A 19,469-nucleotide genomic window follows, 5' to 3' on the forward strand; every position below is an offset into this window, starting at 1 on the left:
GTGGTGCCTCGCAGAGGACTTCGACTTCATCTCCTGGTGGGATCGTTCTTGGGAATCTGCCAACATATCTGGCGTAGCCTATTCTCCCTTTCTGATCACCTAGGTCAGAAGCTGTCGTGTTGATGTACGCTGCGTGCCATACAGTGCTCTCGGCTTTTATCTCATCTAAGTAATGCTGGCCTCTGGCTAAATGTTGGTCTCTCTGTGATGCCTTGATGACATTTGTGCCGACTAGAACTGGTACTCTAACCCTGTAGCTGTCAGTTGGAACAACAAATACCGGCACATCGTCATAGGTAACACCAAGGATGCTTATAGAAACTGGCAAAACTCCAAGATATGGGACTTTTTTACCACTAGCACCTTCGATGGAGACTGCGGCTGATGATAATTCGATACTTTGAAGTTGAGGGTGAGATTTCCATAAGTCTTCGGTGATGGAAGTAACTTGAGAGCCAGTATCAATGAGCGCAAGATAATTCTCGCCGTTTATGGTCACAGTTTCTTCGTTGTTTGGCCCAATGAGTTGTTGGTGATCTGGTGTGGAGCTGTTGTGATGGACGGTGTAGGACTGGTGGGTAGCTGTGTCATCTTTGGTCTCTACTGTTGGGCGTGGTTTCCGGCCTCTGACGGCTTGCCCTCCAGCCGCGGGCCTTGGTAGTTTACCGGCAGGTTCCGGCAGCCTCTAGCTATATGTCCCTCCTGACCACAACGGTGACAGACCAATATACCCTTGGTGTTGCAGAGGTGGCGACCTGGTCAGACGTAGAAGCTTGAGAGCTCTGCTTCCGAGAATAGTTTCTTCCAGGCTTGATGTTCAACTGTTCCACCTTCTGGGCGAGTAGCTGTACTGTTTGAAGTAGATTCCTCAGGACGTCGTCGTTGGAGGAAGTTGGTTTTGTAGGCTGGCTGGCTGAAGGTATTGGCGGGGTAGTCTGTGTTGTTGAGGAACTCTGTTGATACGGTTTCGCTTGATGTGGTTGAGCTTGGGCCTTTGAGGTAGACACTAATGAAGCAGACACTCTGGATTCTCGTTCGATCTGTCTGAGCTCGACTTGTAGTTCTCTGAAAAGCATCTCTCGGGGTTTCATTGGAGCCAGTCTATTGGTAATCTTTTCGTCTCGGACGCCCCTCATGACATGTTGTGTCAGCATAGCGTTACGGTTGCTCCAAGGGAGTTTCTTGTTCAAACGTTCCTCGATCTCACGAAGGGTTGCTTCAAGTTCCACTGCATAGATGCTTGCAGATTCCTTCGGTAGTCTGATGCGTTCGTAGAACTCTGCAAGCGGATCACCAGATGTCAGACTGTCCCCAAACTGCGCTTTCAACTCTGCAAAGGCGTTCTGTGGAGTCTGTAAGTGCGGTGGTAAGTTAAGAACAAGTTTGCGAGCCACTCCTCCGAGGTACCGTACAATTGTGGGGAACTGCATTTCGGTAGGCATAGAAGTAGATTCAATCAGGTATCGTGTGTCCCGAATCCAGTCTTCGACGTAGATACTTCCTCCTTCACGGCCGGTGAAGATTGGGCAACACTCTTGATCTGATGGGAGGGCACTACATGGACTGGGGGTGATGGAGATGAGTGCCTAGGTGTTGGATAGTGGTGATACACCGGTACAGGGGAGCGTCGTCTGGGAATTTCCTCGGCTATACCAGCTGGTGAGGAATAGGCCCGGTGTTGTAGGAAGGGGGAGATATCCGAGAGTCGGCGTTCCAAGGCTGCAACATCGGCAAGAATCTGCTCCGTGGTTGGTTTTGGGGCCTGGAAGTGAAGATTCTCTTGGTATGAAGTATGTGGATTCTGGAGTGGCTGTTTCGGACGTGCACCAGTGTCTGGATGCGGTGTCAAATTAGGCATGCCTCTGGTTGTTGTAGGTGTGGGGTCAATGTGTTCAGCTTTCTTTCTTAAGGAGTACGGCTAAAAGTTGAAGAAGCACAGCTATATTCACAATTGAAAGTGTCAAGTACATCAAACCAGAAATTATCAAATGTCAATGTCAAATGGAAAATGTATCACATAATTCAGCAATATATTGCAAACACAATGTAATCAAAATATCACTGAAAACAATGTAATGAGCAACCATTGGCATCAAATACAAACATTCACATGGCATTCAGTCAGAGGCAAATTGATAATGCAACTCGATCGATAACAGACAGATGATATTGTGCAATCAAATTCAATGTACCATCAATGCAATATCAAAAAAAGGAGTATCACAATGATCAGATCAACCAAAGTATGAACACAATTCAAACACTTTTAGGGTTATGTTCCAATAGGACCTAAAGTGTGACTGATAGTAACACACGATGCAAGGATATCAGGAAGAATTTCCTTACGTATTGCAATGAACAACTAATCCACACTGGTACACCAGCAAAATACACAGTAGCAAGTGGGGGATTAAGAGTACTGAGGCGTTAAGTATTTCTGTTGTGGATTTCCCTATTGTGCATGTACAGTAATTGGTTAACAATAGAGTACACGCAATCAAAGCCCTTGACTATTTTGGTGGGAGGTGGTGGAATTCCCGTTACTTAACGAAAGCAAAATAACTCAGGCTTAAATCACTTTAAGAAAGCAATCGATTGGGTAAGCAGATGTTTAGTTCTTCCAAAAGGTTAACAATAAGTTACAATACCATCTTGAGCCTTGTTCCAGTTACCAGCGTAGTACGTGTTGAATATTGAGATCGAGACCGTTTGTTGATCAGTGTCAATGTTCAATGAAAATCGCGTTTGGATGTGCGTTTAGGATAGTCCAGTCCAGTTCAAAAGGTCCGGTCAAGGAGTTCTTGCACCATCGAGATACAAAGTTCGACGAAGTCAGCCATCCTTGGGCAGGAATTCAGATGGTAACGGTAATCAGCCCGGGAACTGCTTGCGTATCACGGGTATTAGACCGCGATCAAACATGTAGGCGATTGAGGTGCCACAGCTCTGGAGGACGCAGAGATCCGTCAGCGCAGTTCGTGGGATCGGTCAGCACGGCTCTTTGGGGACCGGTGAAGTCGTCTTCGCTGGAAGGGACGGTGATCAAGCATGGCTCATCGGATGCAGGACTGAGTTGGGGGTTGGTTGGATCAGCTCGGAGCGAAGAATCTCTCCAGGGGCCGCATCTGTGTTGCTCGATATCGGCGAATCAGGTCCGGTATGCGGCGATGAGGGATGGATACCTTGGACTGTCGCTGTAGGACCGCTGAGCTCAGAGAGTCGCCCTGGAGTGCAGTACAGGATCGCCCGGCGAAATTTTGCCGTTTGAAGACCCTCAATACCCGGATTCTCCACCAAATGTGACGGGTCGTTTTATTGAGACTATTGAGGGAACGGCAACTGGATGGACTTCTTATTCAAATGGTGATTTATTTAATACCTGTAGCACGAAGACAAAAAATGTACATGTTGTCAGTTCTTCGCATGACAAGGTAATAAATAAATGAAACAATGTTTAGACTTTAAATCAAAAAGTTAACGTTTGACATTAAGTAAATAATCTAGTAATGCGAATTAGGTTATTTACACAATTTACAAGCAGGTGGAAATAATATAAATGTAAATGAAGACTTGAAAATCCCGCCCAAACTGTTCTGGGGACCGCCATCTTGCATTTGCCCTGAGTAAATCAAACAAAGTAACGGAAATGTCACTGTAACAAATCAAGGAACATCAAACTTACAGTTAATTAATTAAGACGCTAAAAGGAAAATGGGAATAAAGTATAATCTGAAATACAACATTTATCGGTGTCGGACCTAATGTTTTGGAATTGACTCATCGGAGATCATTGCTTTCTGAGCAAAATATCTACTCTCTAAGTTATCATTGTACATATGACGAAATCATTACAAACATGATAAGCTTAGACTTGATATAGGATATATCTAAACTAGAGTATAAAGTACAGTTAAATAAGAAATGGAAATAATCAAACGGTCATTACCTGTAGCACGAAGACAAAAAATGTACATGTTGTCAGTTCTTCGCATGACAAGGTAATGACGAAGCCCGCGAAAATAATTTAACAAGGCGGAACCGCCGAGGGCGCTACACAAAACCTACATTGCGTAACATGTCAACACAACAGAATTAAATGGGGGTATCTTAAACTCGATTACATTTAAAGGACCATATGTACACTTGTCACATATGTATGGGGAAATATAAAAAAAATTAATATAGTTATGTATCTACACGTGTATTACATGCGGTTACGCAACCCGAACACGACCAGCTGTGGCCGGTAGTAGTTAATCCTCTCGGACAATAGACAGTACCGTGGCACCGGGATCTCCGGAAGTGAGCATCGATCCGAGATAATCTTTTCGGACAATGGACTGTTGACGCACGTGCGCTCGCGTGTGGTGAGTGTGTAATCCGTCGGACAATAGGACTTTAAGTGGCCGGAAGTACTTATTGATCACTCCGTGGGGGTTAGCCGGAACAGATCGATATTTCTCGAAAGGGCCTACGGTGGCGCTCGTGGTGTGAGGCATAGTTTAGAGATGTTGTCAGAGTTATATTTAGGAATATCGTCACTAATTATTTTTAACCTCTGCGTTTCGTACGTAAAAAAAAAAAAAGTCAGCGAAACTGTCGGACTACCGATCATTCGGTCATTTATAAATTGAAGAGCAATAGTATAATGACATCATAGAGCTACAGCACGTACTGCGTAACACTACCTAGAAATGGATATCTACAGAGAAATACAAAATTGTCAAACTTACGAAGAGCTCGGTTTCATATTGGATACCGTTACACTCAACGCTGTTCAATCGGCAGTAGCTCTGAATCGGCTGTACGAGCTGACTTTACCAAACAACGAGGCATAGTTTTTGATTAATCGAAGGTCCAAGATAGCTAATAATCCATGCGTATGTACGGAGACTGGTCGTCGTTCCACGATGATACGCAATTCATTATCTCCGTGCACCAATATTCTTCTTAATTGTTATTCGATACAATACCAATGGCACTCTTCTACACTGCCACCAAAACCATCCAAGTAAAATATATATCTATGCGCGGTGATCGTAGCAATGGAAGGTTTTGACTTTAGCCAGAGCGAATGCAAGTACACAGGCACCTGTGACATCCTACTGCATCTTCACACTCGTCCGATCAGATGGCGCTTAATCCATCGATTAGGCAAATGAGTGAATAAGTAATCAAATGAGTAACGAAATGAGTAAATGAGTAACGAAATGAGTAAATGAGTAACAAAATGAGTAACCAAGTGAGTAAATGAGTAACCAAATGAGTAGCAAATAAGTAAATGAGTAACGCCATGAGTGAATGAGTAATCAAATGAGTAAATGAGTAACCAAATGATTACTCATTCAGGCTAAATTATCGATTAGGCTCTATATCTTTAAGTCTGCAGATGCGCGTGCAATTTTGAATGGATTTTGTTGAAAAAGCGTCATTATAACCATAACAAAACGTACTTGCCTGTGGTTTTTAAAGGGACACTACGGCCTGGACAGTGCCCGATTGAGCAATGCTTCTCGAATGATGTTTTATCGGAAAGAGCATAACACAACCATCGTTTAAACCTGTGTGTTGTGTGATATTTCGAGCAAGAACGAATTTTAGGGTTCTCCATTTGCGACCTCACCCCCCAAAAACAACCCAATTAGCTATAGTTAAATAAAGTGCTCGCCTTTTGCGGCCGTATGAGAAACCACATTGGCGTTCGACAGGAAAAACGTATGCGTACATACACCGTCGCGCATCCGATGTGAAGAACCGTGGTTTTTTTTAATCCTTTCTCAGGAACGATAAGACATTATGGTTTAATTAAATGTTTGAAAATAAGAATTAAAACATGAAATTTCCCGGGATTTAATGAGTCTTTAAGCCTTAATACCCCTTTACCGCTGTCTGTACAGGAATGCACCGAACCCTAGTTGTACCACCGGGCCAGACTTGTTTACAAAATCAAGGATATATATAACTAGGTCTTTTTGTGTTAAAGCAATGGTATGTACTTCTATTGTATATTGAAGATTTAGAGTGTTATAAGACAACTAACTTTTTTACCCCCAACAAAGTCCCAAAGTTGGACACTGTGCGTGATAAAGCCATACATGAAGCATTAAAGACCGTAAATATTTCGGGGATTATCAACAGGGCGTGTCCAAACACTAATTATATGACTGCATGACAGTAGGGCTTTCCCGATTGTTTAACTGTAAGACAACACCAACAAAGAAAATTACAACTGCAGAAAGTGTATACATTTAAAAACAAATAAAAAAACACACGAGTGATTCAATGAGAAATGACGTCAATAAAGCAATAATGTTATAACATTATTGCTTTATTGACGTCATTTCTCATTGAATCACTCGTGTTTTTTTATTTGTTTTTAAATGTATTCTTTGCAATTAAATCACCAGTGATCTTAATGTAATGTCACTTTAATCGTCACTGTCTTCCTCGTTAACGTCATCTTCATCTTGATGGAACAGGCCGTCAAATTTGGCCTGGTGTTTAGATATGACCCTGCTGACAGCCGTGGGCAGTAGAATACCGGAATGATTGACTCTGTCTTTGATCTCGTCCACAATTTCTTGATGAGTATCATGATCTTTCAGATGTATGTAACTTGACAAAAAAATCTTTGTATTTGTTGAAAAAGATTCGCTTGACTGCCCACAAGGTCTTTCTGTTGGCCTTTTCCGTGGCCTGATCTTCACTCATGCCCTCGTTGATGTACTTTTTATGTTTTTCACTCCACATCTCATTGGTGGCTTCTATGGCCTCTTTAAACCAGTCTAAATAGGCTGCATTGTCTTCCAAATCAGAACTAGATTCATCTTCATCAGATGATTCGTCATCTTCCACCTCCGTGACGGATTCGGAATCATTTTCCTCAAGATCTTCGTCTTCATCATACGTAGATTCAGTTTCATAGTTTTCCATTTCCGGATCTTCAAATCTACTGCTTTTAAATTCAGGTTCAGAATTATCCACTTCAATTTCGTCTATGTCGGATTCATCTTCAGCAAGTGCATTTTCGGTATGTATCAAGAGGTTATATCTCCGTCCAAAGCGTTTGTCACACTGGTGACAAGCATAGGGTTTGACTGCAGAAATAGTATTCATGTTGAAGCTTTGAAGGTTAATCTCCGAATGGTAAGGAACGGATGAAATCATTTAATATATATCTACTCATTTGGATTAACCTTCAACGCTTCATCATGAATACTATTTCTGCAGTCAATACGTTTGAGATGTCATCCCAAACGTGTAATTATTGCAAATACTTTATTGTTAGAGCGCATAGAATAAGTGAAATTGCAGAAATGAGTACAATTCAATGAGCAAGAAAAATCAAGGAATGAGTGAATGAGTAACCAAATGAGTAACAAATGAGTGAATGAGTAATCAAATAAGTGAATGAGTAATCAAATGAGTAACGAAATGAGTAAATGAGTAACGAAATGAGTAAATGAGTAACGAAATGAGTAAATGAGTAACCAAATGAGTAACCAAATGAGTAAATGAGTAACCAAATGAGTAGCAAATGAGTAAATGAGTAACGCCACGAGTGAATGAGTAATCAAATGAGTAAATGAGTAACCAAATGAGTAGATATATATTAAATGATTTCATCCGTTCCTTACCATTCGGAGATTAACCTTCAAAGCTTCAACATGAATACTATTTCTGCAGTCAAACCCTATGCTTGTCACCAGTGTGACAAACGCTTTGGACGGAGATATAACCTCCATGTCTTCGGACACTTTTGGGGACAGATGAATCGACGTATCCACAATGTATTATGAACGAATATCCATTCAAAATAAGTCATCAGTAAACATCAGAATCATTCCACCAAATTTTTGAATTAGATGTTTCCAGTTTGTAAAGAAAAAGGTTGGAATTCTTTGGCAACCATCCTAAATCATGAACAACCGTGAACGAGTGCCATTATAGTAACCCATAATTTTCCGCAGCAAAAAAGGTGATGATCATAGCTCTTGACGCAATTATCAGAACTACTAATTAACTGGCTCAAATATTCCGGAAGCTATCACATTTACATTTAAACAGGATGCTCCTTCATAGATAATTAACTGGTATGCATTTTGACATTTTACAGAATACAATAATCACCACGCGATTTGCTAATGTACTTTCCACATAGGTCAACCATCCAGCTGGTAAGGAGAAACCCATGAGCATTTTCTTTCCGTTTTATTTCAACGATCTTTTCAAAGAGCACAATAATTACTTTGCTATTATCAATGTACATATATTATTGTTTGTTAAAACCAGCCACGTGGAAATAAAATTCGTCTCAAATATTGCTTCCAATTGCCATGAGGTTCTTACATCAATGGAGCTCATCCACCCGTGTGGTTAGCGACTTATCAAAACACCGATGAGAAAACTCAGCATTTCGAACGATGGCCTCAAGGGGGTTAACAAATATTTGTTATGAACTCCAATGAATTCCACACCTTACGAAACCCCCAGATCACGTGATAATTATTAATGATTGACTGCAGACACGTCAGGTTTTACGCATGTTCGTTCGGTATCAGTATTATGAGAACGAAGGAAAAAAATGGACACTGTTTCAGAGAAAAATCCCACCATTTCGTCGCGCCTGAAAACGAAAACGTGGTACCTGTACCATATTCAATACAAAATTACTCAAAATAAGAAACCAATTCCTTTTGAAACTATTTGACTGCTACGTTATTGTCTTGGAATAATTCGCTTGTAGTACGCGATCGTTTGGCATGTTGATGGGAAAACAAATGTGTGCACAGCGATTGATCCATGCCGTCATACGCCATTGCATATTAGTTGAACTATGCACAGGCCTACTTGTCGTGTGTCGTGTCCCGAGCACTGGAGCTCTGATGGGTTATCACAACGCAGCGCCGTCTATTGCGCTTGCAAGAGGCTCCGACTTGAATCAAAATGACGTCACATAATACAGTCACCAACCCGTCCAATAATGCAAGAATTTCCTGGAAAATAAACATGTGCACTACATATCCGGTTCGTTAGTGTGACGCCATCTCATTTCAACCATGCGTACTTCACACGGTGATGTAGCATAGCACGAATGGAACCGGAAGTTAACGCAACTCGAGCGTTTATCCAATGGGCGCGAGTAATCAGTGGTACTTGCGCGCGAGTGCATGACGTTTTTACTAACGAACCGGATAGTGCACGAGCTTACCGGGCGATGCCACCATTTCTTAAGACCGAGTCAGGTCGACTAACAGTGAAAGTTGCAGCTGCAAAAACTGTCATCATCCACTTATTAAGCTGACAAATACAGTCTATCATACCTATGATCAACTGATTGAAGCAAACTCAGGCTTTAATTAGCCCAATTCGAGGCACAGGCTGTTGAACAGGCCGTTTTGCCTCCAAAAAGAGTTTACTTCTAAAGTTTTGATATGGCGCAGGAACTTGACGCGGCTCGACAACAGAGAAAAATTGGTGTAGAATGGTGCATGCGGGATGGTGGCCGAATAGGCTGGTCCGCCGTGCTGTCTCTATGGACAACCTGGTTTGTCTGGGACAGCTTGATTAAATGTCTGGCAGTCATGTTACCTACTCTCACAGTACAGCTTCAAACGCCAACCTGGATGCTCGGAGGGATAATCGCAATAGTAGACGGCATTGCCGAAGGCTCAGGTAAGACAACAATTACATGATATCACCTGTTTAATAAGACGACAATCAAAAACATGTCATTATTGAGAAGAAAAAAAATTGTGTGTGCAACAACTCTATTTGGACGAATTACGGTCTGCCAAAAACTGGAAATAACCATTATAAGCTGCACAATGTTTGTATCTTGGTACCTTTTACACAAAACAAGAGAGGTTTTTTTTTTAAATTTTAACAAAGAATTTCACTAGAGCGGGTCCCCCCCCCCCATCGTGACCTTAAGAAAATGGTGGGCAGAAAAGTAAGAGTGGTACGTTGTATTCTTATTAAATGAGATTAAAATAGATATGCGGTTTCAAACAGACCAATTGCATGTTAATATTTTATGCTCCTTTCATGCTTTGAATAAAGATGTAAATCCTATGCTAATCCGTAAGAAACATGCGAATGTAAAAAAAAAAAGAAATTGCCTTTTACCTGGAACAGGTGTTCGATAGGTGTTTATTTAATATAAATGCCTTATTATATTTTCAGTCTCAATATATATTCAGTAGCATTTAAAATTCCTATTCATAAGCTTTCTTTTAGTACAAGAATCATTCAATTCATATTAATGTACTTTTCAAATTGCGGAACTGTAAACACAAACACCGTTTTGGGGTTCTATCCACGGATCCAAAAAAGGTAAGTGTTCTTTCAGCAAAACGAAAACAATTCACATAGGGTTGTATATCAAAACAAAATGGTCCCGACATTTGGTTTTTTTTTTACTCACCCTGTATATTGATGTGCGGAATTATCCGTAATGTGCGGAATGGTCGGTAAATAATATCGACAGCCACGTTCTTGTCGGTTTTTTGGGGGGGTGGGGGGGATGTTGAGGGTTTTACACTAAGACCATTACTCGTGATTTCGGATCTGAAACAAACCCTTTTTTTACAAGATACAACTTCAAAACTTGTTTTTACGATAATCAGTCATCATGGGAAGGTGGTTACCCCACACAATACTACTTCATGTTGAGACCGAGATTGAAATGAATTATATCCATGCATGGGAACGAAGTTGTTCTCAAACGTGCTCATCCGCTGGGCAACAGTCATCGCAAGACGGGAACCGACTTAGAGAAGAGAATACAGGCCACAGACATGAGATGCTACAGAAAGATTCTTGGCATCTCCTACATAGATCACATCATCAACAAGGAGATACGGACTAGAATCAGGCACGTTATTGGATCCTACGAATTAGATCTCCTGACCACTGTGAAAAAGCGCAAACTGAAGTGGTATGGATACGGGCATGTTTCACAATCATCAGGACTTGCGAAGACGATCCTGCAAGGGACTGTACAAGCAGGAAGAAAGATAGGCAGGCAGAGAAAGAGGTGGGAGGACAACATCTCGGAGTGGACAGGCCTGGTGCTGAGTGACTCCCTGAGAAAGTCTGAGGATCGACAAGGATGAAGGAAGCTGGTTGCCAGGTATTCAAGGGGTGCCCATACGGTCAGACAGACTACGGCATAGGTAACAGGTAACATCACAGAAGTACGGGGGCCCTGGAACGACATTTTAATATTGACCTTTTTAATGTGAACCTTGTAACCTCTTAATATTGACGTTGTACCTTCGCAATATGCACGTTGCACGTGGCTTAATATCGCATTTTGGACGTTTTTCCTTCTTAATGTGAATGTTCCAACTCGTTAATATTCACGTGTCAATGTTCACCATTGATCATGCTTGATGTCAACGTTGCACCTTGCTTCTTTGCAATATGAACCATGTACCTTCGCATTGTGAACGTTTGACCTTGCATCTTGTTAATATCATTGTTGAACCGTCCTCCTTCGCAATGTGAATCATGCATTCTAAAAAGTACGAAGTCCTTGCCAAGCCCATAGTTAGACAACCAGTTATGATGGAGTTTCAATCTGACGGCTGTTTAATGTCACTTAACCTGGGCGTCTACCTTGTAGTGATTTTTATCATGACTCAAGGCTCTCTGTTTTATTTCACTCATCTTTTATAATTCATGTTCAGGCTAACCATAACCCAAGGTTGGGCATACATGTAAAAACATGCATCCTGAAGCCATATCCCAATAATTTTTGACTCGCCAACAGGGCTCCTTACCAAATAGTATGAGGATCCCCGCTGTTTTGACGAGCATTTGGTTTTCGGGCTACTGCTATAATAGTCGAACCCTACATACCCCCCCCCCCCTCCCCGGATATCCGCGCCTGACCGCAACATGAAGAATATTCGCAATTGGCTGACGACCAGTCATGTATGCATGAACTCCAAGCAAACAACTTCGTATAGGGTGCCCCGGCAACACGTGATTCGCTCTCAACGCAACGGTGCGGTCGTGATGCGGCGCTCTCTCGCGGTGGCGGGTTATCGCTGCAGCGGGTAATCGCGCATTCAACCATAAAAACGTCTAGCCCCTAGACAAGCTCGAGTATGTTGCGGGTGTATGCACTGAATAAACAATTAAATAATTGACCGAAGCCACCTGTGCCCCGAAGTTATATTGCGAAGGTACAACGTCAATATTAAGAAGTTACAAGGGTCATATTAAAAAGGTCAATATTAAAATGTCGTTCCAGGGCCACCGTACAGAAGAGACTTTAAAGTGGACTGTGTAATAGTGAGGGCGCTTTCTCATCAACTGACCAAGCAAGCAGACAAGTTTGGATTGTGGATCACGATATATAGTAAACAGCGTGGGTCAAGCATAGGTCCCTGCCGACCTATGTGAACTTGGAAGGTTTACTCGTTGCGTGACTGGGCTCCGTTATGCAGGGGAACGTCAGATGCCTCATTTACTAGGAAGGTGAGGGACATCAATGGTTCATACCAAAAAGAACTCGTTTCAGCTTCCCTTAATTTTTAGAACGAGAAGTTGAACAAGGATGGAGGGACCACCAACGAACAGGGATGGCGACCCCTGTCCGCTCCCTCCAGTCTGCCTTGTCCGTTTCTGTGAACCACTCTGGACATGACGGACATGAAGATTGTGTAAGTGAAAGCGAAGCGAAATTCGTGACGTTAACAATACGTTCGAAGCGCGTCCACCATTGTTGACGACATGAATTTCGCTTCGCACTTGCTTTCGCGTGCAGTATGAACCGGGCTTAAATGATGGATTAAAGTACATCTGTAGGGCAATACAGTGAGACAAATTCCAAAATACATATGAAGTGCTATTAACTAAAAATGTTTTTGCTCTTAGGAACTCTGGTGTTTCCTTTGTCTAAATGCATGGGAACTGGTTGTATCATTGTGGTTTGTGGGATCGCAGTAGGCGGTGGGATCATAGCTGCTTCCTTCGTGACCAGTGCAATCCAGCTGGCTATTATATTAACGACGACTGCTGGTGAGAATAACTCCCTTATTTCTGGTTGATTTACTGTGTGACATTTAAAACTTAATCGCCAATAGATAGAAAATTAACTGCACCAACCGACGTTTTTTTTGTCACGTTTTAACATTTATGAATGTTACAACACATATGCATGCATTAGAATACATGTAGGGCCTACTATAAAAAGGAAATACGAGAGAATTTCCGGAAACTACCGTAGGACGAATCAAAATGCTACATTAACAAATTACACCGGGCCAAATATGAAATCTACTTGAGTATATATAAAATCGGAATTGACAATGCAGCCAAAAGGCGTTCTGCAAAAAAGTATTCCATGGAATTTAAATGATACAAGTGTAAAATTCAATAAGAAAACCCATATTTTATCTAAACTCACTTTTTACTTATGTGATCTTAATTTATAAAAATAAATTCTTAAAAAATCTGAAAATAATATTTGGGCTTTATCCCATTAACGGTAGTCTGATTTTCTATCAATCCGTAGGTTTTGGTATAGGTGTTTCCGGCATTTTGGCACGGCATATCATCGGAACAAGTTTCAGTAAGCAATACGTGATGGCCAGCGGATGGGCACAGACCGGTGACTCTGTTGCTTACATTGTCATGCCGCCATTCACTCATCTGTGTCTTATCACCTACGGATGGAGAGGCAATCTGCTCATCGTAGGAGCTATCTGTATGCACCTTGCCGTGTGCGGCGCCCTTTTGAAAAGATACAAGGAACCTCGAAGAAAAGACGAAACATCGCCACTATTACCTCCTGCAAGAAATCCTTCAGATTGCGAAATGAGTAGCGAACGGAGACCGACATGCGAAAACAAACACATCGCCTCAAACAGAGAGCTGTTTACTAATCCCTTCTATTGGATAACATTGCTGATATCCTCAGGTACGCATCTTACCTCAGGTATGTGGCGCATATATTTCGTGCCCCATGCTATTGCCAAAGGTGTGGCCTCACACGATGCTGCTTTGTTCGTTACGATTGCTGGCGTGGTAACCTTGATTCTTAAAATCGTTCACGGTCCTTTGGTGGATGGAGGTTACGTGAGCTGTCGAGTGTTAATGGGCATCGCAGCGTTCATCCCAACCGCAGGACTGATCATCGACCCGTGGATGAATTCAAACTGGCAAATAATATGCTGCGGTATCATGGTTCTCCCTTTCGTTGGTGTTTCCTTTAACCTAACTGATGTCATAACGAAGGAGTTGCTCGGTAAAGATCAACTGGTCAATGCTTTTGGCTGGCTCGGATTGAAAGCAGCATTACTACGAATTATAGTAGGATTCATCCCAGGTAAGGCAAAAGACAATTTACTCTAAAACTGTACATGTGCATGCCTAGAAACGGTACACAGACAAGTCATTTAAATAGTACATGTATGCAACGCACATCCGTATAATATTCTTTGCATGGGTAGTTGGTAAGAATCGGACAAACGATATGGTCATGTCCTTGACTGGTAGTTGTCTAGTTCCTTTTTTAAGGGGTGTGTCGACCATGACAAATTCACCAAATACATAACCCACCTCAAATCACCGAACAAATCATTTTGCAGTCTGGCGTGTTAGGTTTTGTTGTATTTACCTTTTTTCGACATCATACTATAGATCATCAATAATGTCCATCAGATGTTACCTATTTCGAAAATATTAAAAACCTACTTCTATTCATTACCCAGGTTGGATCTACGACCAGACAGGTAGCTACGATGCTGCATTCGTCATGATAGGCTTCCTAGAGTCGCTTAGTCTGATTGGTCTTATTGTCCTGATGTACGTGACCCGTTCCACTAAGAAGGACAACCCAGTTTGACCTCCGTTAGAAGACGTATGTGCTTTTGGTACATATGGGCTGGTGAACATTGGTTATTGTATCCATATATACATGTAACTGATGTGCTTGGTATTATGGAATGTTTTAAATTTACTTTACTTACTTTTATGGACGACAGGCCAGTCAGTCGGTTAGTTGGTTTGTTGGTCGCCCAAATTGCTGGTCGGTTTGTTGGTCGGTCGTTTGGTTGGTTGTAGTATTTGGCTGTGAGTGTTTTCTAGTTGTGGTGGTCGGTCTGTCTGTATCTGTTTTTAGTTTCTGTTTTTTTATGTAATTTTGTTTTTAATTATATTGTATATCTTTAAAGCTTTTAACTTGGAGGATAGTTTTTAACATTTTATTGTACTGCGCCTATGAGCAATTTTGATTTGGCTATGGCGCTTTATAAATATTGTTGTTATTATTATTGTTGTTATTATTAATATTAAATGTTTGTAGCCTGCTAGACGACTCAGCAGAACGAACCTTAAGCGCCTTGTATAGACACGCCAGTGCACCCAGCTGACTACAGCTAGGGTCAGCTGGCTGCAAGTTTGACTGTTTTCTAAACTTATCTCTAGTGTTTTCATTTTCCAAGACGTAGGCCTAATGACGTTACGTTTTGTTTACACAGGTGTGCTTGACATAATTGCCATGTGAAGACGAGTCCCAACCTGGCTCCTATCATGAAGGGTGGAATAAAGCACGTATGTGCGAGACCTAAATGTAGTACGGACCTAAATGCAAATTGTACACTGAGCCCTAAATGTAGACTACATGCCAAAGGTAGTAATAATAGTTATAATACCTAAGTCTTATATAGAGCACGTCTCTACCAACAATTAGGTACTCAATTATGAAATAATGTCTATTATTAGAGACATGTAAATGAAGTACAAGAGAAATATGAGAACCATTATGTAGCACCTATATAATGGTTTACAAGGTGCTGCGGCGCATATTGCAGCCACTGCCAGAAACACCGGGGCAAACTTGCCCCTTCTATTAGCGATGAGTGTTACTGGGTTCTTCAACGTGCATTACAGTACAAGGGACCTACGGCTTTACGTCCCATCCGAAGGACGGAGCAATAATGGTAAAGTGCCATGCTCAAGATCACAAGCGCCATGTTCTCACGGTCAGGATTCGAACCCATGTCCCAACCTGGCTCCTATCATGGAGGGTGGAATAAAGCACACATGTGCGAGACATAATGTACATGTATATTAGGACACCGTAACCATTGGACCACAGCACCCCACATTGTATCCATATATACGTGTAACTGGTGTGCTTGGTATTTTGGAATGTTTTATACAGCCAATATACATCTACGTTATAGATTTAAATGAATTTTAAGTTATGTCTTGAAAATACCAGTGTCCCGTTTTGCTTTGCCGGGAGCATATTTGTTTCGGGTTATCTTCTGTATTACAGGGAATACACACTAAGGAAGTCCATTCAGACGATTTATGGGAACAAAGCGCGGGCTACATTTAGGGTCATGGCCATAAACATTAAGAAGAGTTTTGGAGCTACATAAATTTTGTAAGTCTGGCCCACATTGAGATTTCGGGATACTTTTAGGTATATACCGTGAGGACAGTAAGTTTTAGGTTTGTAACCAATCCAACCACCACATTGATGCGGTACAGTGGTGTTCAGTTAGTCGATTAATACCTGGTTTTGCTTGTAGGCCCAACTGTCGTCTTAATATTCATACAGACAATGAATGTTTATGACTGCAATGGAAACGATAAACCAGAGGGTAACAGATGAAGTGGAACATCTCATTGATCACCACATAAAATAAATCTGTCCATGTATGCTCGAATGTGAAAATATTATTAGTGTTATAGAAACAGCCTTGATAAATCCTCGGCTTTCCTCGTCATCTAATAGCAAATAGTGTGACCATGAAATTAGCGAAAATAAATTGAAAAAAAAAGTATTGTTGTAGCGGCAGCGCTTGCACGCGGGGTTGGGGGACGGGGTCTGGACCACCGAAGGGTGGAGAAATGAACCTCCGGTAAGAACCTCCGGGATGGAATTGCTTCTCTTCAATCATCAAGGTAGCAAACAGGCAAACAAATAAACACATCGGACACCACGGCTACACTTAAATTAGGAATGCAAAAACAGACACACAAATTCCTATCCCATATAAAATCAGTGACAGATAAATATATGAAAATGCAACCAACTGTCTTCGAGAACCAACCTTGATAAGTCAGGAAAACCCTGAATAAATGCATCTGCCTAATCATGAAAATATATTGTAACGGGCGCGAAATTACTAGTTCAAGTACTAAATGACTAGAGACTAAACAAGAATTCTGACTGGAGAGATCGTATTGTTCTTCAAATAATATTAACGGTTTTATTGTCTTCCAATACTGTTAGCACACCGTGCCCGATGCGTATAATCTAATGTCTATGTGGATAACGATGAGGCGGAGCGCCAATGTGCATTGCAATCGAACGTTGAGTACGACGCGCTCCTTCTTCTATGTGAACTTCCTCACCGGGCCAGAACCAGTCACGATCTGAACACCGAGCCCTGACTGGGCTCGTTTTTTATAGCGTTTGGGCGCGTACATAACGCAAGGAGCTAGCGCATCATAACAAAATGTCTCTTGCAATGCTCTGATTGGCCATAAACCACTGCGCCAAATATTATTCTTATTCATAATAATCATAGCGTCTTGACCTATAAAGCTTCGATGAATTAAACTTGTACAAGTCATTTCATTTAACAGTTATTCTACCATTAGTTTATCATAGGCTCTATTATCAGTACACAGTCAACTGTATTGGCATTAATTCTTCTCATTGAAATATAAGTTGTTAACTTTAAACTTATCTTCTTATCTTCCGTAAGTCCTATCAATTAAGTTTATGAAAGGAACCTGTATTTTATCAGAGTGAAGAATAAAGTGTGCTTACTGGAATTTAATCATGACTTGCATTTTCGTTACATTCTCCCCAACTTAAGACACAAATGCGCCCTCGCATTTAACTACGAATGAACCAATTAAAAGTTAACGAAAATGCACTTGTATTCAAACTACCTATGACTTGACTGCACCAGGCAGTCTTACAATGTTCTCAATAAAAGAAACATATTTGGTATCTTATGCCAAACTCACGGCTTAAAAAGTCCGGTCAATTTAATTTAGAATTGTCCGCCACTCTTAAAGTAATTTATGCACCCCAAGATATTCCAACAGTCGTCCTCAGCAATGTCCACAATTATTTCAATACAATAAGTAGGCCTCAACAACATATCCGCAACAATACACATTTAAAGAAAACTAGAAATGGTCCGCAACAAATATCCTCAACAATAATAAATAAAACTAGAAATAGTCCGCAACAAATATCCTCAAAAATAATAAATAAAACTAGAAATAGTCCGCAACAAATATCCTCAACAATAATAAATAAAACTAGAAATAGTCCGCAACAAATATCCTCAACAATAATAAATAAAACTAGAAATGGTCAGCAACTCTAAATATCCTCAACAAAACGTTTACTTAAAATAAAATAACTTAATCTCTACATTTGGAAAAAAGCATTCTGATGTTTAAATCGACAGCACAGTTTTCAAACATCGTCTAGTTTCCGTAGTCAGTACAACTAGCATGACAGTCATTATTGAATCCCTACATTTATACACACCGTCCAGAACAATTTACTAATTTCGCACAAATATTTATCTTTGTCCTACATACATCAAAGATACATGTCTTCTACAAAAACAAACTGTTCTTGTGTCTACCATACTGAACAGGCACAGTTTCCGTCTGATGTTACTTTTTCAACTTCAAACAAAACGGCAAAATTTCTTACCGCAGTTCTACACCAGAGCTCGAGCCATATACACTACACTGGTACACAGACCAAGCTATAGGGCAGCGCCATTATGTTATTCGCGCCTCGACTTTTGAGGGCGCTACACACATTATTAAAGAAACATGCGCTTCAGACGCATCGCGTCCAAAAGCAGCAGGCTACTTCTATTAAAATTTAAACTCCCCGAATTTGTATTTCAAGACCCATTCTTCACTGTGTTCGTTTTTGTACCAACTCGTAACTTACCAAATTTTCTCTAATGATCACTTGGGAACCTCTGAGGTTAGCTGACCCTGGTACCGGCTAGACTTGGCCAAGTCTGGGTTGCGCTCGGTCTGTGCCTATATAGTAAATCCACTCGCAGCGCATATCGCATACTTACAGTACATAACGCGCGCCCTCATGCGTCGAATCCAGACCATCATGTTAAAAACGTACATGTACATGTTATTTTCAAGTGATGCAGCAACCCAATTTTGCTAACTTTTGCACCACATGTATGCACATGCTCTGAAATACATGCACACACATGCAGTGACATGTACGTGTAATACGCATGTTGTACAATGTACATACAGTGTGTGCGCATTGTTATACGGCACTGAAGTGGAACGCGCGCTGAAGTGTACCTTGTCAGGCATCTGGAAAGACGTAAACTAAGTGATTCTTGCTACTTTTTTATTTTAAATTAAGATACCGACTTAAAGCAATTCCGACTTGAATCAAGTCTAGGTACCGGCTAGATAATATA

At 41.2% G+C, this 19,469-nt stretch overlaps 1 protein-coding gene across 2 annotated transcripts; it reads left to right on the top strand.

Annotated features, from left to right (window-relative positions):
• The first annotated feature begins 9,204 nt into the window (after positions 1–9,204).
• Positions 9,205–17,816, top strand: LOC119728707 (monocarboxylate transporter 9-like). 2 transcript variants are annotated; one of them, XM_038201040.1, is made up of 5 exons: positions 9,205–9,675; positions 12,889–13,032; positions 13,529–14,341; positions 14,727–14,875; positions 15,495–17,816. In XM_038201040.1, exons 1-4 carry the CDS (start codon positions 9,435–9,437, stop codon positions 14,858–14,860), a joined length of 1,332 nt encoding a protein of 443 aa, XP_038056968.1. In that variant the 5' UTR covers positions 9,205–9,434; the 3' UTR covers positions 14,861–14,875; positions 15,495–17,816. The 2 variants fall into 2 exon arrangements, with proteins under 2 accessions (XP_038056968.1, XP_038056967.1); XM_038201039.1 differs by having other exon boundaries at positions 14,727–17,816.
• The last annotated feature ends 1,653 nt before the right edge of the window (positions 17,817–19,469 follow it).

The sequence above is a fragment of the Patiria miniata genome, unplaced genomic scaffold (assembly GCF_015706575.1).
Source record: "Patiria miniata isolate m_02_andy unplaced genomic scaffold, ASM1570657v1 HiC_scaffold_20, whole genome shotgun sequence".
Lineage (NCBI taxonomy): Eukaryota > Metazoa > Echinodermata > Asteroidea > Valvatida > Asterinidae > Patiria > Patiria miniata.